General features: G+C 46.7%; 7 protein-coding genes across 7 annotated transcripts; 4 read left to right on the top strand and 3 right to left on the bottom strand.

Annotated features, from left to right (window-relative positions):
- Positions 1 to 168: 168 nt before the first annotated feature.
- Positions 169 to 2,468, bottom strand: N7469_003779 (uncharacterized protein; the record flags this gene model as incomplete). Its single annotated transcript, XM_056642699.1, has 2 exons — positions 169 to 1,979; positions 2,075 to 2,468. The coding sequence occupies 2 exons, from the start codon at positions 2,466 to 2,468 to the stop codon at positions 169 to 171; spliced, it is 2,205 nt and encodes a 734-aa protein (XP_056502111.1).
- Positions 2,469 to 6,498: 4,030 nt separating this feature from the next.
- Positions 6,499 to 9,253, top strand: N7469_003778 (NAD-dependent malic enzyme; the record flags this gene model as incomplete). The annotated part of the gene is made up of 5 exons (XM_056642698.1): positions 6,499 to 6,921; positions 7,053 to 7,272; positions 7,380 to 7,458; positions 7,565 to 7,913; positions 8,185 to 9,253. The coding sequence occupies exons 1-5, from the start codon at positions 6,692 to 6,694 to the stop codon at positions 9,251 to 9,253; spliced, it is 1,947 nt and encodes a 648-aa protein (XP_056502110.1). The 5' UTR covers positions 6,499 to 6,691.
- Positions 9,254 to 10,440: 1,187 nt separating this feature from the next.
- On the top strand, positions 10,441 to 12,033 carry N7469_003777 (Aldolase-type TIM barrel; the record flags this gene model as incomplete). Its single annotated transcript, XM_056642697.1, has 5 exons — positions 10,441 to 10,509; positions 10,606 to 11,095; positions 11,160 to 11,179; positions 11,275 to 11,871; positions 11,968 to 12,033. The coding sequence occupies 5 exons, from the start codon at positions 10,441 to 10,443 to the stop codon at positions 12,031 to 12,033; spliced, it is 1,242 nt and encodes a 413-aa protein (XP_056502109.1).
- Positions 12,034 to 14,639: 2,606 nt separating this feature from the next.
- Positions 14,640 to 15,407, bottom strand: N7469_003776 (basic helix-loop-helix domain-containing protein; the record flags this gene model as incomplete). The annotated part of the gene is made up of 1 exon (XM_056642696.1): positions 14,640 to 15,407. The coding sequence occupies one exon, from the start codon at positions 15,405 to 15,407 to the stop codon at positions 14,640 to 14,642; it is 768 nt and encodes a 255-aa protein (XP_056502108.1).
- Positions 15,408 to 16,349: 942 nt separating this feature from the next.
- On the top strand, positions 16,350 to 18,726 carry N7469_003775 (fungal specific transcription factor domain-containing protein; the record flags this gene model as incomplete). The annotated part of the gene is made up of 5 exons (XM_056642695.1): positions 16,350 to 16,379; positions 16,435 to 17,636; positions 17,688 to 18,110; positions 18,162 to 18,415; positions 18,485 to 18,726. The coding sequence occupies 5 exons, from the start codon at positions 16,350 to 16,352 to the stop codon at positions 18,724 to 18,726; spliced, it is 2,151 nt and encodes a 716-aa protein (XP_056502107.1).
- Positions 18,727 to 19,708: 982 nt separating this feature from the next.
- On the top strand, positions 19,709 to 21,906 carry N7469_003774 (putative C6 transcription factor; the record flags this gene model as incomplete). Its single annotated transcript, XM_056642694.1, has 3 exons — positions 19,709 to 19,809; positions 19,868 to 20,573; positions 20,629 to 21,906. 3 exons carry the CDS (start codon positions 19,709 to 19,711, stop codon positions 21,904 to 21,906), a joined length of 2,085 nt encoding a protein of 694 aa, XP_056502106.1.
- A 578-nt stretch (positions 21,907 to 22,484) lies between these two features.
- N7469_003773 (putative MFS transporter) lies at positions 22,485 to 24,342 on the bottom strand (the record flags this gene model as incomplete). The annotated part of the gene is made up of 3 exons (XM_056642693.1): positions 22,485 to 23,145; positions 23,205 to 23,460; positions 23,514 to 24,342. 3 exons carry the CDS (start codon positions 24,340 to 24,342, stop codon positions 22,485 to 22,487), a joined length of 1,746 nt encoding a protein of 581 aa, XP_056502105.1.
- Positions 24,343 to 24,553: the final 211 nt, after the last annotated feature.

The raw sequence follows: 24,553 nt of genomic DNA, 5'->3' as shown, positions 1-24,553 counted from the left end.
ACGTGTGGTGATGCTGTAGTAGAAAGAAGATGGAACCAGGCTGATTCTAGGAAAACGACGGGGAAATTTCATACAAACAAGACAGAAATTAATTCATTTGCTATCCGAGTCATACATCATTATTCATGAACACCCAAACACCCGAAAAACTTGAAAATCACCGAGGTATCATCGAGATCCCGCAACATCAAACACATCATTTCGCCAAGTAGATCCCAATCCATGTGTTTCATCCCCATCCTCAATAATCTCTTGTGCACGAGTTGCCTCTTCGTGCCACGTCTTGACGATACTTCCTGGAGCATAAATTCCGCTGAACACGCCAGTCTTTGGAGGATCAATGCCGACCCGAGCTTCCACATCGGTATCGGCTGGTTTAAGACGTGCAAGGACGGCTCGTACAAATGTTGCTAGGTCCTGTGGGTTTGCGATACGAGTTGCGCGAAGGCGCTCTCGAGCGAAGACAAGTTCCCTGTTGAGGGCGAAGGCGGCGCTCACGATTTCCTCGGCAATTTTCTTCTCCAGGGTACGTCGTACAAGGTGTTTAAGGAAGGGTTTGGTAATCCAGAGAAGGAAGCGCCATCTGCTTTTTGAAACATTATAGTCCAGTTTATGAATACGGACTCTGACACCACGAAGTGTGAATATCTGCTCGAGGCGGTTACGACCAACTTCAACCTCAAGTGTTATATCCAGTCCTCGACGGTCAAGGTAGAAACTGGCCACGCCTTCATCCCTAAAGTAAAAGAGGAGACCGCTATGGGCTTTCAACCAGTAACCGAAGTCTTGAGCGCTGATGTTCAGGCCTTGGACTGTAACATTAAAGACAGTTTTGATGTCTGTCTCCGTTCGCTTGGAGTGCTTTTTAACAACGTCGATGTCGTTGCGCGTGACGAGATGCATCCGATACGGTAAAAATGAGGAAAAATTAACAGTATGTCCCGGCTCAAGTATCAGATTTTCCAAAAGAAGATCTATTTCAGGAGCGGAGATTTCCAAGCGAGGAATTGGAATGTACTGGATAGCCCTCAGGATGATAGGGAGCATGACGTTAGCAACATCGGCTGGTAGGTCAGTTTGATGGTCATGATAGGCCTTTGAGGCATTCTGGTAGATCTTCCTCGTCGCATTAATCAACTTCGAGACCGCGGGGTCATCGGGTACAGATCGCAAGGCACGTTTGGTCTGTTGTAGGAACTCATCTAGATCACGACGAAGGTGAGTTTCTGAATTGACTCGCTCAGATTTTTGCTGTAGTTCATCGAGCTTCTCAGGGGCATGATTGAAGAATTCGGGGTCGGTAAGCATATCCTGGAGAGAATTTCCGGCTTCTCCCATCAACTTTTCGAACTCGGGATCCTTGTTCGCATGTCGTAGCAGGTGGTGGAACTTCTGCTGCAACTTATCCCATTCTTCTTCACTTCCAAATGATCGTAGCAGATCCCAAAATTGGTCGACTGCCTGTTTGAGGTCATCGTTGATCTGAATATCCTCTTGTGCAGCATCAGCGGTATCCTCTAACGCATTAGCGTAGAGAGCAGCGTATCGCTGAACCAGTTGTGCAATGGTCGAAACAGAATCCGTATAGTCAGATCTCTCCCGCAGATTTTGGACTGTTTTCTTGAGCCGATACAATAAAGTATCTCTTTCTCGACCGGAGAGATGCTCTCGAGCACTTTTCACGGCACCCTCGCCGGTATGAGCGACACCCTCCCCAGCAACATCAACAATATGGCCGAATTCCTCCTTGACCTGTTCCCCAGATAATTCTCGACCCTCATCAGCGCCCGGTCCATTTAATGCACGCTGCTCTTCTTGTGAAGGCTCGACCTCACGCGCGACATTTTCGGATGCCTCTGCAAGTGAAGATGCAGTATCCGCGAATACTTGGCGGCCGACGGTAGCAATGTCATCGACGAAGAGGCGAAAATCGGCATTGGTAAGCAATAGACTTCCCACAGTGCGGAAACTATCGTATGCTATCACATAAATCTGTCGGGTTAGCCATTTTGTTTGCCAAGAACAACGAGCGGAGGTGATCCAAGATGTGTGTAAGATAAGCAGGAAGACCCACCAGCTTTTGTATCAGCCCGAGCTTTCACATGGGCGGCTTGTTGTGAGACGCGAGACTGATCAACTGCAACACGTGCTCGAGAGAGACGCCAGAGGAAGTTTTGGAGCTTATCAGAAGCATTCTTGTCATGTAGGAACTCAATTAAGGAGGTGATGAAGAGGCGAGCGTCCCGGACAAGTTGGCGACCGACGGAGCCAATGTCTTGATTACGAACGTTGAGGATATCCGACGCGAGGAGGGTACGGAGGTTGGCAATTGCTTGCTCGGTCGATGGGAGGTAACCTTCGGAGAGAGCACGGAACATCTGGTAAGAGTGGAGCTTCTGATGAAGTTGACGCTGGCGTGCAGTGTCATCCTCGTAGCGAGGGAGCAGGGGCTCCGTTTCTCCAGGCATGCTGTAAATGCCAGCAGGGGAAGCTTTAGAACAACAGAGATGAAATGAATTGTGAAAGGTTCAACTATGCAGCTACTTTAGCAGAATGGAGCGGCAAAGGGGAGGAGAAGAGAAGAGAAGAAGACGTTGAAATTGAGGTTGAAGTTGTCTTACAGGGAAGTCAGCCTGTTTTGGCGATGACGACACCGGGTAGTACACAGTACTGCAATACCCCTTGGTATTAGCAGTATTCACTAAATTATAATAGCATCCATTATCTTGACTACATTGAATATATTCATGATCTGGGAAGTATTAAGGACCGTTATACTCATAATTCACTACGCTATGAATATGAATGTAGTCTCGAGTTCGTCTTCAACGATCGGCGAGTCCGGGGAAGCTCGAGCCAATCAGAGTCGACATTGACTTAATCTTAGAGGGAAGTATACAACACTCTTCCAATATGCAAAAGTTCTATGTAGAACTGCCTACCACTGATTGATGCTAGTGGTTTCAACAGTATGTAATCATTGAACGATTCGAAATGCTTGGGTCAGATTACATCCCGATGCTGCACCCGCCTACACCAACTCACGCTAGAAGCGATTACCAAAATATATCACCTACCGTAGTATACCCTGATTTTGAGACGAACACTTCGTCTCAAAGTTATGAACTGATGACCTCTTTGGCCTACCGGCTCTCGTTTCTACGATCATTCTGACTGAAGGCTCGGAGGAGATAGAAAGAGACGTAGAAAGAACGGCAAAAAAAGCGTAGTCTCCATACTAATGTTACAACATTGTAGTACTCCACCGAGGTGATACCCATTATGACTAGGTAGTAATACACAGCCCAAAAGTCCCTAGTATCATCGATGAAGGATACATTCAGCCCTTCTAAAGGTAGCCCGGGGGCTGTCTCTAGAAACTTGGACTATAATATCCAATATTATGTACAGGTCTATTAGTAGTTAAGCATTACAAATATAAGAACAGCTATAGTATAAAAATGTACTCATGATGCGAAACTGGCTCTACACAAGAGTTGAGACCACATATGAATCGATGAATCCATCCTTGCAACCCCGCCCTAAAGAATCAAGATCCCCATAGTTGGTTCTCGGACCCCGGAAGGTTGGCTGGCTGAGGGTGGTTTCTCCACCTTTTTATCGATATTTGTAGGCGGATGAGGATTATTTGTTGGTCTCGGAGGCGGTTCTCGTTGAGCTAACAAGCTGCTCGCTACGAACAGATCCTCGATATGTTGTCCCCTCTTGGGGCCAGCCCACTGCATTCGCTGTAAAATTCTCATAATCTTCTCAAGGGTCCCTGTCTGATCTGTCATATACAGGAGTTTTGCGATTGCGGCGTAGATTTGAGAAGTCTTCTATCTGGTAGATCCCATCTCCCTCCATAAAGATCTGAACCGATGCAGGATAGCAATTCATCAGTAGATTATCCGCGTCGGAGAAAGTTGTGATATCTTGAAGCCGGTCAACTATCAAATGGTTAGCCTTTTGGAACCAGATTTTAGAGCACTACATGGGCTGCGACGGTGCTTCCATAACGCCCTGAAAAAAGCGAAGGGAAGAAGGAGCCAGAATATTTGTTGTTTGTATTTATGAGACAACGCCTTCTTTTCGTTCGTGTATTGTGTCAGAGAAGTCGGCAATGATTGCGTCAATAATGGGTAACGTCAACCCAAGGAGAATTTCTTCTTTTTCATGACCCTAGGGAACGAACTTTGGCCAATCTTCGAAACATCCAGCATAAGGCAAAGTGTGAGAGTCGCCTGGACGATGGGTACAGAAGTGTTATGCGAGAGATCGCTCATATGATCTCCGAGAAAGAGTCTGGACATTTATGCCAGGGTTCTATGGATGACGATATCAACCGCTCAAGACACAATAGCCTTGCAGGGAGATCTTCATTCTAAGTCAAAAAAGCCTCAAATGGAATGGTTCTCTGCCGAATGGTACTCCACCCGGGATCTGTGCGCCAACAACCTATGAAGCACGGTGTCTTCGTACGCCTCTAATGGTATATTCTCGCCAGAATGGGGATAACGGGAGTTTACACAGCATATGGCAGCTTCAATCAGCATGAAGGCTGTTCACGTTCAACTTTGGACTAGTTACTTTGAAAATCAGAGGCTATTCATCACCCACAACCAACTGGCGATATACGTCAAATGTCATATATACCATGTAATATGCTAATTTATTATCGAACGGACTGACAACGATATGGTAAGTTTTGGAGCGAACGGATCGAGGAATAATTCAGCTGTCTAACGTGATAGCTCAAGCAATTCGAAAATCCAGCTCCATTCAGCCCTGCCAGGGCAATGTGATGCGTCGGGTAGAGCCATGGAGAAGCTTTAGCCAAGATTCAATAATCCAGCCCTGCACGACCCAAGGGATCTCCTAGACAATTTCCACACATTTTGCGCTGTGCACCCACCAACTTACGTATCATTCCGGCGCCGGGTTGCGCGATGTTGAAGGACGGCGATCATCCGTTTCCCCACCGGGCTAAACCAAACTGATGACTCGCGTGGGCTGATACTTGCACATTGCTGACTGAGTCCCTAATTGTAGGGAGTGTACTTTCTTGTACTTTGACCTTCTACCATGCTGAGACGCTAAAGATTTGATGCTGTCTGTTATTATAATATATAGACTTTGAAACTTTGGCCGTAAAATAGTATGCACATATATCCCGAGTGCGAAGAGGACTTGACTGAAATGTGCCTTGTATCCCATACAGTAAACACTGACTTGAAACAGGCCAATCATCTTGCAGGGGTCTCCCCGACAACCCGCTATTAATAGTAGGCGAATTATTGACAGCGAAAAAAAAAGCTTGACCCTGAATCTAGGGCCATAAGACAACAATGCAAAAAGAAAAAGAAATTCATTATTTGCTACATTCACTACGTAACTATAGAAAATACTTGCTGAAAAAGGTAATTGAATGGGCGACATCATTGTACACGGCATTGGTGCAAGGGGGCATTCCGAATTTTAATGACTCGCCCAAAAATCACGCATGTAGGGGGCGAGAAAAAAAAAAGAAATGGCTTGAGGGAATAAGCAGAAAATTATTCGAATCAAAACGGAAATAGTAAATAAGACAAAGAGGCAAAGAAAGAAAGAAAAAAAAAAGGAAAATGGCCCAAATAGAAAAAATCCTGCAAATCAACAAATTCGCCATTCGGCGGGTTCTGCCATTCACAAGGCCGGAACAGCCCTAGTCAACGCGGCCAACTTCGAAACCCTCGAAACGGGGTCAACTTTCGAGAGAGACTCCATCAATTCCATCGTTTCCGCCCGACAATACGGAGTACACAATGTAGGGCCAGAGTGCTCCGTAAGCTCCGTAGTGCTTTTCCTATCACACACTTCCATTTACATAGAAACCCAACTCATTCACGGCAGGCTCCGCACGCCGGGTCCCGTACGGAGATGCCCTTGTAGGTATAGTCTGTTGGGGGAGAGCAAAAGGGCCCCGCTTCTTCTGGATAAGTTAGGGCTTCTGGAAATTCGATGGCAGAGTAATTGGTCAGCTACTCCAGTGGAAACTCGGAGTTTAGCCTGTACTCAATTTGCACCGAGAGGGTCCACTTCGGCATCAACTGCGGCTCTGGAAGCTCGCTGAAGTGGAGTCTATCAGCTGGTGGATCCATCGTCGTGTCTGTCCCCCGCCATATCAACCACTCACAATCCTCCATTTTTCATTCGGAGAATGCAGTTCGAGACCTACCGTGTACTCTACTGTCTGCAGCTTTTCTGCCCGTACAGAATTGTTGTATGAGCATGGAACTCCTCACACTGGGACCCGCGATACCGTGTATCCCTCTTCACGATTTAGGGCTAATTCCGAATCCCCCCCCCTTTATACGAAAATCTCCCCAACAGAGCAAAGCAATCCCGGCATGATGCTGAACTGTACGGGGTATTCATCAGATGGATGACTGATGATCTCTGTACTGATGCCGGTGATATTTGTGATATTGCTGCCCTGCTCCACCCTTGCTCAAGCTCCTCCGATCTGATCCATTCCACTCCGCGCGCAACGGTTCGCTGCCATCACCGAATATCCACATCTAGGTCCCACGCCGTAACCCCTTCCCAACCCCCGACTCTTCCCGATTCTCCAAATCATGCTTCGTCTTTTACTGAGCCTTGACCGTCCCCTTTCCCCTCTTGCCGTCCCGGCGGATTCTCATTGCTCGGAATGTCGTGGATGATGTGCACTCGTGTGTTCCAGCGGACGCCTAGTGTGCGGCGCGCACTTAAAACCATGCCACGCTCGCCTCGTCTCTGTCTCTCTTCTTTCTATCATTCTTCCCCTTCTGCGACGAGTAAGCTTGCCCGTTCTCAGTCTGACACAATGGCTCGTTTTTCTCCTCAACAAAGTCGACCCGTCCACGCGACGTCCTTTATGAACCACTCTACCACTCCTTCGTACGTATAATCAAATCACCAAAGTCATTGTTCTGTCGCATATGCCATTGTACAGCAAGAACATCTAGCAACTAGCATAGCTAGCGATATAGCCTCTATATTCAGGTCTAATATGATTATTTCCCGTTTAGTGACGCCAATTATGATACTGCCAACCCTTCATACATTCGCAAGTACCTCCGAACTTACGGCCTCACTCCTCCCCGCGCCGAGAGCTACGAGACACAAAAGACAAGATGCCTGGCCCAGCTGGGTCTGAAGAACACACCTATCGACAAGTTCCAATATCTCAGCACTTTGCGCAAAAACAATGTTCATCTCTTCTACCGTCTGGTCACCGACCACCTCAGAGTACGTCCAGAATCACGCTAGTCTCAGCATCATAACTTTCATGTGATTGGATCGCATGTGCTAGACAGAAAGGGAATAGACATCGGAAACTAACTTGACCCCTGCAGGAATTGACGCCCTTGATCTACACTCCCGTTGTAGGTGAGGCCTGCCAACGCTGGTCCGAGATCTACCAGCAACCCGAGGGTAAGTTTAATTCTATAGCTTCCACCGAGGCGGATCCATTTCCCCCACGAAATGAAACCGGGATGGCGCCCAAAGAAACGTTTTGAAGCTAACATGACTCATTTAGGTATGTACTTGAGCTGGGAGGATCGGGGAAATCTGGCTGCTGTTATTGCCAATTGGCCCCAGCCCAATGTCGAGATCACATGTATCACCGATGGTTCTCGTATCCTCGGACTGGGTGATCTGGGAATTAACGGTATGGGTATTCCCATTGGCAAGTTGGCTCTCTACACTGCTTGCGCTGGTATTCGTCCCGAGGCCACTCTCCCCTTGACTTTGGATCTGGGTACTGGCAACAAGTCTCTCCGGGAAGACCCGCTGTATATGGGTAGCCGTCGTGACAAGATCAGCCCCGAGGAGGAACGTGAGTTCATGGATGAATTGATGGCTGCTCTCACCGAGCGCTGGCCTGGGTAAGTGATTGTCCTCTCATTTTCTTGCTTTTGCCCTATCTTCACATTGTACACATGTCGTACTTTTGCTTGCAGATGTGGTTTTCGTGGAGTTTTCGTTGGGATCTCGCGTGTTCCCGGGTAGATCCCCGTGATCCGCATGATCTCCACACGTTCTCCTCTTTCCCCTCATCCGCTTCTCCTCATATTTTGTCTTTTTCTCTTCCTCATAAGGAAATTCGGATCTTTCGGTCTACTCGGACTATCTCGGCTAATACGAAGCTTATTCTAGAATTGTTATCCAATTCGAGGACTTCAAGAATCCTTTCCCCGCTCTGGAGCGTTACCGCGATACCTACACTTGCTTCAATGACGATATCCAGGGTACCGGCGCCGTTATCCTCGGTGGTGTCATCAATGCTGTTAAGCGATCTGGTCTGCCATGCAAGGACCACCGCGCTGTCTTCCTCGGTGCCGGCTCGGCCGGTGTCGGTGTTGCCAAGCAGATCGTTGAGTTCTTCATGCGTGAGGGTATGACCGAGGATGAGGCCCGCAGCTGCTTCTACCTTGTTGATACCAAGGGTCTCGTCACTGCTGACCGTGGTGACAAGCTCGCTGACCACAAGGTCTACTTTGCTCGTCAGGACAATGCTGGCCAGCAGTGGAAGACTCTGGAGGAGGTTGTTGACCACGTCAAGCCCACTATCTTGATGGGTCTGTCTACTCTGGGTGGTGTCTTCACTCCCGAGATCCTCACCAAGATGGCTGACTGGAATACTGCTCCCATCATCTTCCCCCTCTCCAACCCTTCCTCCAAGTCTGAGTGTGACTATGAGTCCGCCGTCAAGTACACTGACGGTCGTTGTCTCTTCGCCTCTGGTTCTCCCTTCCCTACCTTCTCCTTCACCAACTCCAAGGGCGAGACCCGCACCTACTACCCCGGCCAGGGTAACAACATGTATGTCTTCCCTGGTATCGGTCTGGGTAGCATTCTGTCCAAGTCCGTCCGTGTCACCGACAGCATGATCTATGCCTCTGGCGAGTCTCTCTCTGCTGCCCTAACTGCTGAGGAGATTGAGCGTGGTCTGCTCTACCCCGATATCACCCGCATCCGTGAGGTCAGCATCGTCGTCACCCGCAAGGTGATCCGTGCTGCTCAGAACGACAAGGTTGATCGCGAGACCCACCTCCGCAGCATGTCCGACGCCGATCTCGACAACTGGATCAAGTCCCGCATGTACGACCCCCACACTGAGGTTCGCTCCCTGGAGCGTGAAGTCGGCCACCTGCTGTCCAGCCTGGGTAACTTGTCCCCACTTCTGAACGGCTCTCCCACCGACGAGAACGGTTCCAAGCTGTAAAAAGGTCTTTCTCTGACCAATACCAACCTTGCTATCGGCAGGACTGGATCTTGTCGATGGTGTGACTCCATTATAGTGCATCTGTTCATGTCTTAATTCCGCGCCAGGCTCACTGCGTGAGAACCCCTGCACATTTTCTCTTCATTTTTCAGCGTTTATTCCCGGGTCGGATTTGGGTTTTCTTTTCTTTTTTTTCTTCTGTTTATTTCCCTTGCACCTTTTTTATGTTTACCCCTTCATGTTTATTTCATTTGGTCTTCTCGTGATATACCCTCACGTTTGACATCGTCGCATTACCCTGCATTGGTAGGATAGCAAAATCATGAATGAAGGCGAATATCATATACCACTCAACCTTGCAAGCAAAATCGTAGCAGTGTAGAAGTGTGTTTCTAGAAGAGAAACCAGTATTTGGATCCACGTCTACTCTTAAATATTTGGTTTACTCCGTGGCTAACCGTTCTATCTCGGGTTACCGAATGAGCCGAGGTGAATTGATATCACCTTGAGCATACTACAACAACAATGCATCCACAACTGTATTATATTCAGCATAGAAAACTGGGTAAGTCAGGATTATAACTTATTTAAACAGACACTGCAAGGTAAGTTCCCCCTGAATTCTTCCAATTCAGACTAATCCAATCCGATCAGTTCAATTTACTCTTGCACTCTCCGGGTCCTTTCCGATCTTCACATGCACGGAGCAATTCACCCCCCGACTCTGCAGAGCCCCACAACCAATTCAACTCTGGCGTAATGCATACCTTAATTGTACTCTCTAGTGTGGACTAGCTGCATTGAATATTTCCCCACTGTATCGTACCTGAGTATTTTACCCCATGCGGAGTGCAGAATCATGTTAGAAGACGTTAAATGTTGGTGGGGACCGGTCTAAATCATTTCATCACGGACTGACCGGGTCTGGGTTCGGAGAGTCTATCTCTCCGCGTGGCGAGCGGATCCACCGAGATTATTTTTCCCCCATTAGCTTTTATTTGTAGGGTCCTGCTCTGGAATTGATAAGATCAATTTTCAAGAACTGCTACTTTTGAAATTGAATCATTTTGAGTGAGGGTGTGTAGCTTGATCACGCACCAAAACCACATTGATATACAACGATACTCCAGCATCGCAACCTAAATACTTGCAGATAAAGAAGATACCCCGTGAAACAGCATCTCAAAATGCCTTCACCACTCTCAGACCCCGTCAAGCTTCCTTGCGGACTTGTCCTACCAAACCGTCTATCAAAGGTTCAATACACCAATCCAATCCATTCCAATCCCAAAAGAAATTAACACTCGCATAGGCGGCAATGGCCGAAATGATGGCTAAATCCCACCACCCAGACCCCCCTAGTCGAAGCCTACGAGAAATGGTCTTCCGGAGGCTGGGGCAGTATTCTAACCGGCAACATCCAAGTCGACATCAACCACCTAGGAAGTCCCTTCGACCCAGCTCTAGACGGTGAATATCACGGACTAGACGATACAAAGGCCAACGAAGCTCTCGTATCCCGCTGGAAGAAATACGCAAATGCCTGCCAACAACATGGTACACCTGCCATTGCGCAAATTTGTCATCCTGGTAGACAGTCGTTCCGGGTTGCGGGTAAACGGGGAATGTTTGCGTCGACGATTGCGCCGTCTGCGGTGCCAATGTCCGTGGGTGATTCTTGGATTGAGTGTTTGATTGGTATGCTTGCTTGGACGAAACCTAGGGCTATGAGTACGGATGAGGTTTGGGGGACTATTGAGAAATTCGTTGATACTGCGCGTCTTATGGCTGATGCGGGATTCTCTGGGGTGGAGTTACATGGAGCACATGGGTATCTTATTGGTATGAACCTTCCGAACAAGGGATTGTTTATGTGAGGATATTTGCTAATCTAATTCTGACATAGATCAATTCCTAAGCCCAAAGGTAAGAAGTGAACAACTGCATATCATTTTGGATCCTCGAGCCAGATATAAAATAAAAATGGGGGACTCGAAACTAAATTCTTTGAAAAATTCAAGACAAATCTCCGAACAGATGAATTCGGCGGAACACCCGAAAAACGAGCCCGATTCATTCTAGAAATCATCCGCAAAACCCGTGCCGTCGTACCCAAGTCCTTCGCAATCGGTATCAAGCTTAACTCCGCAGATCACAGCTCCTCTACATTCGAAGAAACAATGACCCAAATCTCCCTCATTGTCGACGCTGGAATCGACTTCATGGAAATTAGTGGCGGAACTTACGAGAGTCCTGACATGATGGGATATCCGACCTCGAGCCCTGAGGCCAAAGTCCCTGTAAAGTCAGCGAGAACTGCTGCCCGTGAAGCCTTTTTCCTTGAATTCGCAAAGACGGTGCGCGAGAGACATCCGACGTTAGTTCTTATGTTAACGGGTGGATTCCGGACGAGAGCGGGTTGTGTAGCTGCTATTGAAGATGGGGCTTGTGATCTTGTTGGTATTGGTCGACCTGCTGCTATTGAGCCTGCATTCCCTCTTTTGTTGTTGGATGAAGGTGTTAAGGATGAGAAGGCTGTTATGCCATTGTCGAAAGTGCCAGTGCCTTGGTATGCGGGCTTTCTGCCTAAAAATATTATTGGTGCTGGGGCTGAGAGTGTAAGTTTATGCTTTGCCATATAACTGGCAGCCCTTTTTTCTTCTTATTTTCTGCTTGAGAGGAAGATTGGTGATAGATTTACTAACCTTGTGCAGACTTATTATGCTATGCAGATTAAGCGTTTTGCTAAGGGACTGGCTACTTATGCGCCAGCTTTGTGAGGAGGAATGGGTGTTTTTGCTTATACTTCCTGAAATTGCTTTATAGTTAGCTGCCGATTTTATACGTACGCCGGATTTATATTACTCTATAGCATCCATGGCCTCATATCAGTACTAATTTGGAGTTCGTTACTGTGATATTTACCGTGACTTTGATTAAGATATAATGGAAGAGCTCCGGCACAAGGAGGTTAGTAAAAGCAGACAACTGATGTCATTATCGGGAGTAGCATCATTTGGTTCCCAAAGAGGAAGCTGCCATGTTTTGGCAATGAGATAATCGCACTTTCTGGGAAGTACCAAATGGAATAGAATAAAGAATGCCACTTAAGTACATAGGGAGAAAGGGGGAAAGATTTTAAATGGAATACGTATTTCCTCAAGAAAAAGAGAGTACTTAGAGCTATGTATTTTGTAAAAGGACAAAAAGAAAAGAAAGGCCAGGCCCAGGAGTCGAACCCGGATTACGTAGACAGCACTCGAAGTCTGCTAGGGCACTACCAACTTGTACTAACCCGGCTGATTTTGACTAGGGTTTCCCAGGAGTAAATCATGGCCGATTATGCGCTATGCAAGTATGAAAGTTTAAAATCTCACTGGAAGTAGTTGGAGCATAAAGCGAACCTACCGAGGGAATAATGGAACTGGATACGAGGCATTAGACACAAGAGCATCCAGTTTATTCCAATTTACGGGACCAAGCAAGATATCTATTCTCCATCTTATCTGACAAGAGCAATCAAGCTTCCATCTTAACCATATATTCCAGATCCCAAAAGAGATGTCTTGTCTCTTTCTCCTGGAGCTTCAGATCCACGTACTTTTCCATTTCTTCCTTCTCTTCAGGTCCCAAGAGATGAGGTCTCTTCTTTCATGCATCGCATATATTGTCGTCAGAATTATCGGGCCCAAAAACTTGCTGGTCAAATCTTCTTCCAATAGATGAGGCCGAAAGCAAAATTGCTCCTTGCAGCATACATAATCCAAAAGTCTCCGCTCTCCCAGCTAAGTCACATCTTGCTAGAGAGTCGCTTGTTTTTATCAGATCGTTAATTCCGAGTCCGGTACCTAGTGCCTGAAGAAAGACCTCAAGCCGTCTCTCATACTGTATACCCCATTCATCAAGACCTTTGGTCCAGTATTCTGATTTTTCGAGAAATAGACACCAGGGTGAAACACGACCAAATTCAGCCGGGGCAGTACAAAACGCCCAATCCACCACACCAACGACATTTTCGTTTTTATCGACTAAAATATTCTGTGATCGAAGATCGCCGCACCAAACTGGAAACGGACCATTCTCATGAGATATCCGTTTCTCTCTAAGTTCCTGATCTCGAACAAGTCCCCGAGATATGAATCTAGCAAGAAATTTGCGTCGGCAATCGTCGGCCGACTCTATAGCATCGTTCCTTTGGTATTTGATATGTGAAATATGTAGCTCTGCTAGGACTTCAAAGTACGAAACGTTTTATCGCAGATCGTGGTCGGCATTTTCGATCGAGGTAGCGCTCCTAACTGTACAATTTCGTTCATGGACATGGATAGTGGCCGATATGCCACTTCCCACTCCGACGCTGATTTGCCGGTCCGTTTCAAAAAACTAATACGATTTGCAGATAGTGTGGTTAGAGAAAAGACAATATTGGCTAGTTCCCTGTAATGTGTTTCGGCTTTTTCATGTCAGTATCAAAGTTTATTTTTGGACGCTGTTCTGGTCAACGCCCCGGCGTCTCGAGAACATCAGACATTCTTCTCTCGTGGTCATATAGACCATGATTATAAAAGGGTCCAATTTTGAGGGGCTCACACGCCTCTACTCCTAGCGAGTGATTAATGGAACTGGGATGGAAATTGTCTGTGAAATTTCCGTGATGAATTGCATAAAAGAGACTTCATTGCGCACTTTCCCCTCGGGAAACCTATGATCGCCAGGCATAGGGAATCTTAGAATAGGATAGCGCCACTGGTATTGATATCGGTGAACGTCGTGAGAAAGCAACCATTGGAGCCGCCAGCTTTAAATAATTTGGAATTAGCCCATTGGCGAGGGAAACAATGCTTGGTGAGAAAAAGTACAATCTCATTGTAGATGTCTTCGTCAAAGCGATAATATATCCAGAACTTTTGATGTTGTCACATTTTTCTTACGCAACATCGTCAAAAGGCAGACTTTATTTCATCCTCTGAGGGTCACAGAATGAGTTCATGAATGAAGAAGAAACAAGCAGAGTGTCGATGTAGATATTCGCGACTTTGATAAGGCGCCAAAGGGTAACCAGCTGATTAGGTAGCAAGAAATACAACTGAAAGATGAATTTGAGGATGTAGGGTTCTCGTTAGTATATAGAAGTAGCCTACCTTTATATACCCAAATTGGCTCATGGTAGGCCACTAAGTAGTGATTTCAGAGAATTCGTGTTTGACTACGTGCCGCGCTGCTCACGCGACGGTAAGACTTGTATTAATACAGAAAACTAATTGACGAATTCAGGGCCATCCAGTCCTAAAATTGATGCGAATGAATTTTCAAATTGTGGATTTGTTGTAAATAAAACAATTTTCCTTCCCTAGTAATATATGTACATGAAAATAATGATCGTAAATCATAGATCGTCCTTGTCGAAAAGCTGCCATGTCTTCGACTCTTCATACGTATTCATACCATTCAACTGCCCCTTCAAATCATCATTCCCTTGCAAAAGTGCAGTGATATACTTCGCTGTCTCATCGAGTATATATTTGCGAGTGAAGTTGTGATTTTTCAAGCCGGGGACTAAGTCAGATAATTCTTGGTAACCCCGCGTGACAGCCTCTCTTCTTTTCTTCTCAGATCGACAATGACATAATTGTTGTCCTGGTTTTTGAACACATTTGCGCTTTTTCTTCGCTGGTGCTGTTTCTTTCACTTCTTCTTCGGCGGGTCGTTTCTCCTCTTTGATCATTTCCGGGCTACTTGCGTCGACGGATGCAGCGGTCGACAAAGACGCTGATCTTAATGAAGGCGTTTTGATTCTTTGTTCATTTTGAAAATCGGAGGAGAAGTCGAATTTTTTCAATCGAATGACATCCGCGGGATCTGACAGGAAGTTGGGGGTATAGGTGGGCAACTCGAATTCGTACCCAAAATCGACGGTGACGCTGTTGGCGGCATGCATCATGTTACGCATTAAATTCTGCGTTACTCGTTCCTCTGTCCACGTTCCGATGGGGCAAGAGAATCCATGATAGCAGAAACTGGGATCGGACCCCCACTGTAGACCGGTCTCTACAGGCCAACGGGGTTGTTCCTTGTTATAGGATGAGGTACCATGCCCTGGACAGCATGCTGGAGGTTCACGAATATGACCCTCGGTGAGATGTTGGGTCGACATTTGTAATAGGTGTTAGGAGATGTATCTTGGGCGTAAGATGGATTCTCTCAAAGTGTGGAGGTGTCTCTGCATTTGTGGGTGGTGTTGAAGAAGTTGAGTCCGGGGGAGAGTAGGGGTAAATGATCAACTCGTGTAAGTACGCCAAGTAACATCAGATGGCATATGCAAGAGGGGTCTAGTCCTGAACTAGAGTTTGTTGAGAGCAGATAGACTTATGATTGAAGGATTCAAAATGGAGAAATGAAAGGGACTTGCGATTTTGGAAGAAAAGGCCCGGCGTACTACGTCAATCCCGGAATACACCCGGGCGTCAATAGAGTCCGGGTACATCCCGGACACAAACCCCTGACTGTACTTCGTCGGGAATTTTGCAGTTGCACAACTGACATGCACGAGAAGCTTGTTTCTGGCGCAAAAGACCTTCTATATTATTTACTTGCATGTCAATCTATTAATGCCATCAATAACAAAAAAAAAATTAAAGATGGACTACGCACTCATAGTTGATCACGAAGGGTTGGATACCCCACGTGACCAATCCGGGTGAATCCCGGGACTTGCGAGCTCGCATCTTCTTGCTTTCTCCACACTTCAGTAGCGACGCGATGATCTTCGCATTGTGAGCCTGAAAAAGACGAGATCAATATCCAGGCAACTGTATTCGTACTCCCCAACAATCCGGGGTTACGAATATCTCATGATCACTTGCAGGGGACCCCTGTTTGTGCAGTTAATGGTTCTCCCGGCCCCGAATGGCAGGCGAACTAGACTTAAGTCTCGACCGTAAGCCTCGGTGAGCCAGGTGACCATGTCTTCGTCTACGTCTTCGCGAAGGAAGATTATCAAAAAAGAGACCCCGCATCGTCGCAAAATTGCTTTGGCATGTGAATCATGTAGAGACAAAAAAGTTCGGTGCGACGGGGCAAAGCCGATCTGTGGGCCATGCGCTCGACGGGCCTATCCGATAGATCGGTGCGTCTACAAGATCGAGAACGCACGTTCAGCTAGCAATGATGCTTATCTCAAGGTTCTACACAACCGTATTCGCGAGTTAGAGAACATTTGCGCGCAGAATGGAGTTGCAGTTCCTCCTCGCAATGCAGATGAAGAAGAGAAGGCGACGGATGATGGTCAAGAAAGGCAAGCAAGTGCGGAGACAATGGATCAGGAGTCTAGAACATCTGTGGCCGTAGAGGGATTACTAGGCCTGGGCTCTCATGCCACGATATTAGATCAGATACGCCCTGCTATGACTGCTATATCATCACGCATGGGAGCGCAGACTGGTCATCGGCCATCTATACATTCGACACATTCCAGCTTGGGGAATTCTGATCCTGATGCGGTTTCACCACACAGAGCACTTGCTCCTCATGAGCCTGGAAAGACCCCCTCTGCCAACGCCTATTCATCACCATCTATCAATTCTCACAACATTACAGCAATGGGAGCGATATCTGTCGGAGAAGACGGTGAAAGTAACGAATCCCCTCGAGAACAATACTACGGCAACTCATCAGTAGCTTCTTTCATGCGTCTTGCCAAAGACTCCATGCCCATACGATCCTACCTTCAGACCCTCAAGCAAATGGAAGGGAGTGCCGGGGCTGGCTCTTATCGAGACACTGGCCTCTGGCGAGACTGCTTAACGCCAACCTTGGGATTGCAATTCGACGATTTCTCACTGCCTCCACGATCCTTGGCAGATCATCTCCTCGAATGCTATTGGAATCGAGTACATTGCCTGTATCCCTTCTTTCATCGACCAAGTTTTGAGCAAGCGTACGAGAATTTGTGGGGATCGAGCAAGTGGCCAAAGCCTCAGCTGCCAGAATTGAATATTGGCCTTGGAGGCTCATTCGATTCCGGTCATCAGTCGATTGTCTTCCACTGTGCGCTCAATGCTATTTTTGGTCTGGGCTGTCATTTCTCGGACATCCCAGCTGCGGAGCGCGAGGCAGCTGCCTACTCATTCTTTCTCCGATCGAAGCGTTTTGTCGGCCTTGATCTTATTGATATTGGGACTATTGGTGTTGTGCAGACATTCCTAATCATTTCTCTTCTTCTGCAAAGTACGCCATACCCCAATAGATGCTGGAATGCGATCGGGCTTTCCTGTCGTGTGGCCTTGGGATTAGGTCTACATGAGACTGCAACTCAACAATCTATCAGTCCTTTGGAACAGGAAGTCAGGCATCGCACCTGGCATGGATGTGTTATCATGGATATGTAAGAAACCTAAACCCATGTTGAATTCCGCCTTCTCACAACTATATCCAGGATCGTAAGCATGACTTATGGCCGTCCGAGCATGACGTCGCATATTTCACCTGCATCGCCACCAGTCATGAAACCGGACTTACCATCTAATGACCCATGTGCACTGAGTGGACAACCCTGTGACCACAAGTCTGGCTATATGACATTTTATGTCTCCACCATTGAACTCTACAAAATTCTCGAGTCGATTCTGTCGGATATCTATAATGCATGGCAAAGTCGATCTAATCAGCATCGACCACTCTCCCCCCGAGGAATGAAGCATAGCAGTCTAGATGTTATCATGGAGCTTGACGATAAACTTTCCACTTATGAGGCTAATGTCCCTCCCGTGCTGAACTGGACGAATATCAACCCACCACTCAGCCCAAATAGTTACCAAGACTCCATCTTCCAACGCCAGCGTAACGTTCTGCACGCAAGGTACCCGAGTCCTTTGCCCTTCAGGTTATGGCTATTTACTAATGGTTGCAGATTCATACACCTTCGTCTTCTACTTTACCGCCCGATGTTCACGCAGTTATGCTCAGACGACCGTATCGGACTCGCCCGACAATCAGGCTCGGATTCGGAAAAGGCTAATATCGGCCTTGAGAAAAATGTCATTTACAATTCCATGTCCGCGAGTTGTGCCGCGGCTTGTGTCCGGGCTGCCGTTGAGCTGGTCTCGCATATTCATGCGACATACCGGACTTCATTAACAGATGCTTGGTGGTACAATGGATTCTGTGGGTCGATCTTTTTCATGTACCTGCTCAAATCAAGAAAAAGAACAACCAAACTAACAAGATGCATAGATACCTCGACCGCAGGGTTTGTTTTAATCATGTCATACTCATGCCGCTCAATCCTCGATCAAATAGATGTCCAAGCCGTCGACGAAACATGGCGGAAATGCGAAGAGGTCCTAACCAACATGTCCTTATTCAGTCTATCTGCACGCAACTCACTACAGTTTCTGCAAGTGACGCACCACCACATAGTGCAGAACTACGCTGGTATGAATGGCTCAACAATCCTGTTGTTACATGCTTTCTAATATATATGATAGGTTCCTCTCGTAACGATGATACCACCCTCGCCACAAGTCATTGGGCAAGGGGAAACAAGAACACCGATCGGACGGAAACCAATGCTCATACCATGGAGGGTCTTTCTGAGGAGCAGGGGTCACGCGACTCTGAATCGAATGGACCGGGCATTAATCCTTTTATGAGCTGGGACGAAATGGGACTTGGTCAGGAGGATTTGGGATTCCTTGGCAGATTTGATCTTCCGGATCTTGCGACCTGGTTCTCAGATGTGCCGGATGTATTATCATGATGTTGTATAACTAGGATTAACCAATATCTACTAGTTAAACAGGTGGTATACCTCCATGAGGTAGATCTACAATACTAAGTCTAGCAGACCAACTGTTGACGGGGTGGAATATGGCAGATATGCATCAAAGCATCGCTTGAGACCACCAGAGATATACTACGCGGCAGATCAGCAACATTCCGATTCTTATACCCCAGTGCTATTTCGCTGGAACTTGTATCTTTTCTATATCAAATAATCATAGAACTGGCTAATGAAATATCGATTATTATTATTGTTATTATTATTTCTCAAAAAAGAAAAAAATATAATTCAATATCCTTATTTCGCGGAAGCACACGCAACACAGTCGGGGTTCATACTTCGGTGGTGTGAGGAAAGTCTTGGCGCTCCGCCCGCCTTGAAAGTTGCCGTTTGCAACCTCCGAGTTCCATCTTCACCAGATGTGAGACATATCGACCAACATCACTGGACATATAAACTGATGATAAACTAAAATTCTGGTTTGGAAGGATGTGAAACCATGTATCCTGTTGGCCCAAGTCCTGAATCCTCGAGACAAACCAGTCCTGCATCCAAGGACTTCAATCCCCGGAAACGCGGACGAACAGCCTGTACACGCTGTAAGACCAGAAAGCAGAAGGTCGATTAAAGAATAAAATTCCTTTGAATCGCCGGTATCTTTACTGATCATCAGGATGCAGTGCGACAATGAATATCCGACCTGTTCCAACTGTCGGAAAGCAGGGGCCACCTGCGACAAATCCAGCGTGCGCGAAGATGCGGATCGTCAAAATGAGTGAGCCGATCAAGAGCAGGTTGATATGTTTCGATAGTGTGCTGATCCATTTCTACAGTTATACTCGCGCATTAGAAGAAAGAGTGGCATTTCTTGAAGCCAAGCTTGTTCATCCCGACTTATCATCTACGGGCCACAATGCACCTTCAAATATGTCTGCTACTGCCTGGTCTCCGCAACCCGGGCATACAACCCCACAGACAACAACATCTGGTCTAGACAACAACCCAGTTGGTGAGATCGTAGGACTACTTGCCCTCAGCTCGTCCGAGGCACCGGCATACGTTGGCTCAAGTTCCGGTCTCTCTTTAGCCGCTAATCTGGGTGAAATGGTCCAGACTAGCGTCTGGAACCAGTTCATTTCACGCATGCAACCACAGCAAGCATCATCGTCAACTAACAGCAATCCTAATGCGCGAAATAATACCGGACTCACTCCCGGGGCCACCCCGCCGGCCGGTGGCCCTCGACTGCGTGAGAGAAACAAACGAGCAGATGAAATATTGCCAGAACCTCCGACTGATGAGATGGGACACAGGATGCTGGAAACATATTTCAAAAGGCTGCATTCTCGGTATCCATTTCTTGATCGCAAACAGATATGGAGGATTCATGAAGAACGCTGGCAATTATTTAAAACAAAACGTGAAGATCTCACAAGATCGGATCGATTTGCCATCTTCAAGCTGAACCTGGTTTATGCCATTGGCGCGACCATGCTTCAATTGAGTGAAAAATATAAATATGCATATACTGCTCCCGAGGTACGTCCCAGATCAGCCCGCCTAGATGCAGTTCTATGACTAACTTTTGTAAAAGCGATTCTATACATCTGCACTACAATATGTTCCCACAATGTGTGATGCTCGCTCTATCGAAAATATCGAAGCTATGGTGCTCCTTGTGGTATACCATTTGCGTACTGCATCTAGCCACGGTATGTGGTACATGATTGGATTGGCAATGCGGACAGCTATCGATCTTGGTCTACACCGAAAAGCAAACGAAATCGGCATGGACCCATTCACCACCCAGATGCGAAGAAGGCTTTTCTGGACAGTTTACTACTTGGAAAGGGTGGTATCTATGTCACTCGGTCGGCCCTTCAGCATATCCGATCGTCACATCGATCTGGACCTACCAATAGACATTGACGACGACATCCACGACCCTGCTCTTCTAACTACATCCCAAGTTCCGGGTAAAACAACCACCCTGACCTTCGCAATCTACCTCTTCAAACTACGTCGCATAGACTCTCGGATTCAGCATAAAATATACCGCGCCGACAGACCGCTCTCTTCCCTTCGACTCAAAATGGACCCTCTCTACCTCGAACTCGAAGAATGGAAAAACTCAGCTTTCCTCCGATTCACGGGCTCAGACCTCGACTACCCAATGCTTCACTATAACCGCGCCGTTCGACTTCTCATCCAGCCCTTCCTCCCCCTCCTCCCCATAACAGATCCCTATTACAAAATTTGCCTCGATGCTTCAGGTGAAATCTGCCAATCCCACAAACGCCTTCACCAAACTCTTGAATATGGGCACTCCTTCCTAGCCGTTCAGACTGTGTTCATGGCTGGCATCACCCTTCTATATGCGCTCTGGACACACACTGATAAAGTTTGGACTGTCCGCATGAGCAATGATATCCGCGCCTGCTCGACCGTGCTTTTCGTCATGGGAGAGAGGGCAGCATGGGTAAAGAAATATCGCGACGCATTTGAATTACTGGTAAACGCCGCCATGGAAAAGCTACAAGGCAATGAAATGGCTCGGAATGCAGGAATGGCGGAGCTCATGACTGCACAACATGGTGCTGCGTCTCTCAATACGGGATTTCCGGGAATGTCGACTAGTGAAAAGTTGCCTATGGAGAACCTCACTGGATCGGGACCAGATGCAGCTGGTATGGGACCACAGACGTATCCAGACGATGATAATGATAATGCTGTTCGCATGGCTCTACAACTTGCGCCTTGGATTGACCAAGACCAGAGTGATCCATTGTGGATGCCGGATTTTGAGACGCTGGAGGGGTTATCTGGGACTTTTTGGAATGGTGCCGATAGTACTCTTTTTGATGCATTATGATGAACTTCAAGCCAACATGGAAATATACAATTCATTATTTACGAAGTGTCTAATTATAACAATCGTGCGGTGTAATGATGATAGATCAAATTAGTCAATCCCAGATTGGAAAAGTCAATCAAGTTTCAATACTCTTAACTATGGGATTTCGTGGCCGATGATGAGTCCATTGATATTTTTCTCCGTTATCATATGAGCCGGGCAGTTGGGGAGACTAAGTCTGAAAAATAATTTCAGCTCACATCATGTTTGATCCATATGCCACTGTTTTTGCTGATATTTGATTTTTATGTGGTTGTGATACAATTAGCCATGTGATTGTCTTTCGCTATGAATGTAACACTACTGGCTACGTCAACCATCAACTGGAATACAAGATTAAAGGATATAAATCTTAGAGTTTCTTGAAATTTGATAATCCAATGTAATTAATCAGACCCTTGCTCTTTAACCATAGAGATCCTGGTCGATGATGTAGCTGTATCCACATGGGCAGGTAACTGAATGCAATGAAAAAAAAAAACGCCTGAGTATAGGTGCAATGCTAAAAATTCTATTCGCTCTAAATTTTCCAATCATCAGTGAGAGTTGTTGTTTTCATACCGCCCCGTCTCACTGCGCGCATTTTGAGATGGGGATGTAGCCCCGACATCCGAAGATGTGGAAGTGCGTTTCGGTATCGTCTTTTCGCTCTCATCATTTTCAATATTGGAATGTGGAATTTCCGGGGAAGCTGTCTCTGGATCTCGTTCAGCCTCGGCTTTGCGCTTCTCCTCTTCGATCTCCTCTGGTTCTTTCGGGCGTTCAAGACCCCTATCACGAACAAATACACAAGCAAGGAAGCACACCCCGATTAATGGAACCTGCAAGATGAAGACTGCATGCGAGGCCTTGGTGTATGCAAGCAGAATCTGCGACCACTGAGCATCCGTAATGTTTGATCTTGAAGGAAGCGAATATGTGGATTTGGTCAAGTAGGAGAATTCGGCTGGAAGATGTGAGGACAGCGTAGTTTGCAAGATGGCGGCAGATATAGCAAGGCCACACGCGCCACCCATACATCTAAAGAAATTTCGGTTTGATATTGAGACGGCACGCTGAGACTTGGTGCAGTGGGCTTGTAAGGCGACAAGTGTTGGTTGGAATGTGAATCCAATTCCTATGCCGGTGATCCCAACGCATACAGCAATGACGGCTGGATGGGTGGTGTCGTTGAATAGTAGCATAAGGCCAGCGCCTCTTTAGAGCAGGTTAGACTGAACTCAGACTCAATGTGGTGCTAGGTGGTGTCAACTTACAGGGTCCAAAAACCAAAGCCAAACCAGATGATTTCGCCATATCTTTTCAGACGGGAGATGTATTGACCAGAGCAAATTGAGGCGATTGACTGACAAGCTACCATGGGAGATGTCAATGCAGCTGATACGATTGGAGACCAACCGCGAGCATTCTGATAGTACAGTGGGAGGTAGTAAAGATATGCCTGATACACAGCACCCAAGAGAAAGCTTTGCACAAGGAGAGAAGTTATAACAGGGCTTTTGAAAAAGACAACTATATTCGGGTTAGTGATCCAAAAGTTAATATTCCAAATATTCAGAACATACTCGGCAGCATTGGCAATGACGCGACTTTCCATTCGATGAAAACAAATGCAACAAATGCACAGCCTCCGATAACAAGCATTGCGATGACCATTGGCGAATCCCATCGGAAGTAAGAACCACCACCTGAGATGGGGATCAAAAGAAAAATGATACCAATCGAAGATGCCAAAAGGCCGAACCAATCAATACGATTGATATTTTTCCGAAATCCATCTTTTCTCGCATTATTCGGGATCAGAAAATATCCCACTACCGCAGAAAGCGCTGCTAACGGTGAAATCATCCAGAAAAAGCCTCGCCACGTCGAGCGCATAATAAAAGCAGCTGCAATGAAAGGTCCAATGATATTTCCTACACCGAGTGAAGCACCCAGCACACCTTGGTATTTGCCTCGTTGTTCAAGAGTAACGACATCCGAGACAATGATCATCGTAAGAGATGTGACACCACCGCCTGCTACACCAGCAAGTCCACGAAAAACATAGAACATTGCAGGATTCTGAGACAGACCACAAAGGAGATCCGCGATGCATAGCAGCACCAACGCAGAAAGATAGACGACTTTTCGGCCAAATATATCGGATAATCGACCGTAAAGAACTGTAAACATAGTATTTGCGATCAATGACGAAGTGCCAGCCCAGGAAATAGTATTCTGTGCCCCCAAATCGTTGGCGATTGTAGGTAATGTGACACTGATTCCATTTTGATCAATGAAAGTGATAACCAATGAGGTAGCTAAACCAGTGAATACAACCATGAGCTGAGCGAAGGGCAAAATATTCGTTTGGTCGTGCAAGGCCTTTTCGGCTGCTCGTTGGCGATTCATGGCGAGAAAAGCTTGGCCCTTTAGCCTGTGGGCCCGATATGGTTCTTGGAAGTCCAATGTTTCCTCAAGGCAATGTTTTCTTAATTCATGCGCGCAACGACGATCAATTCTCGATGGAATTCCGTCAGGAATGTAGAGATGGTAAACGGAGTAAAAGATTCACGCAGATCCCGATCAATAAAGATAGGGAGGTTGTAATCGCCTTTCTCCA

This window comes from Penicillium citrinum (genome assembly GCF_028827155.1).
Source record: "Penicillium citrinum strain IBT 23319 chromosome Unknown utg000003l:1.0-4596430.0:1.0-4598250.0, whole genome shotgun sequence".
Lineage (NCBI taxonomy): Eukaryota > Fungi > Ascomycota > Eurotiomycetes > Eurotiales > Aspergillaceae > Penicillium > Penicillium citrinum.
Note: the sequence above shows the minus strand (reverse complement) of the source record. Positions and strands in the feature narration are given on the sequence as shown.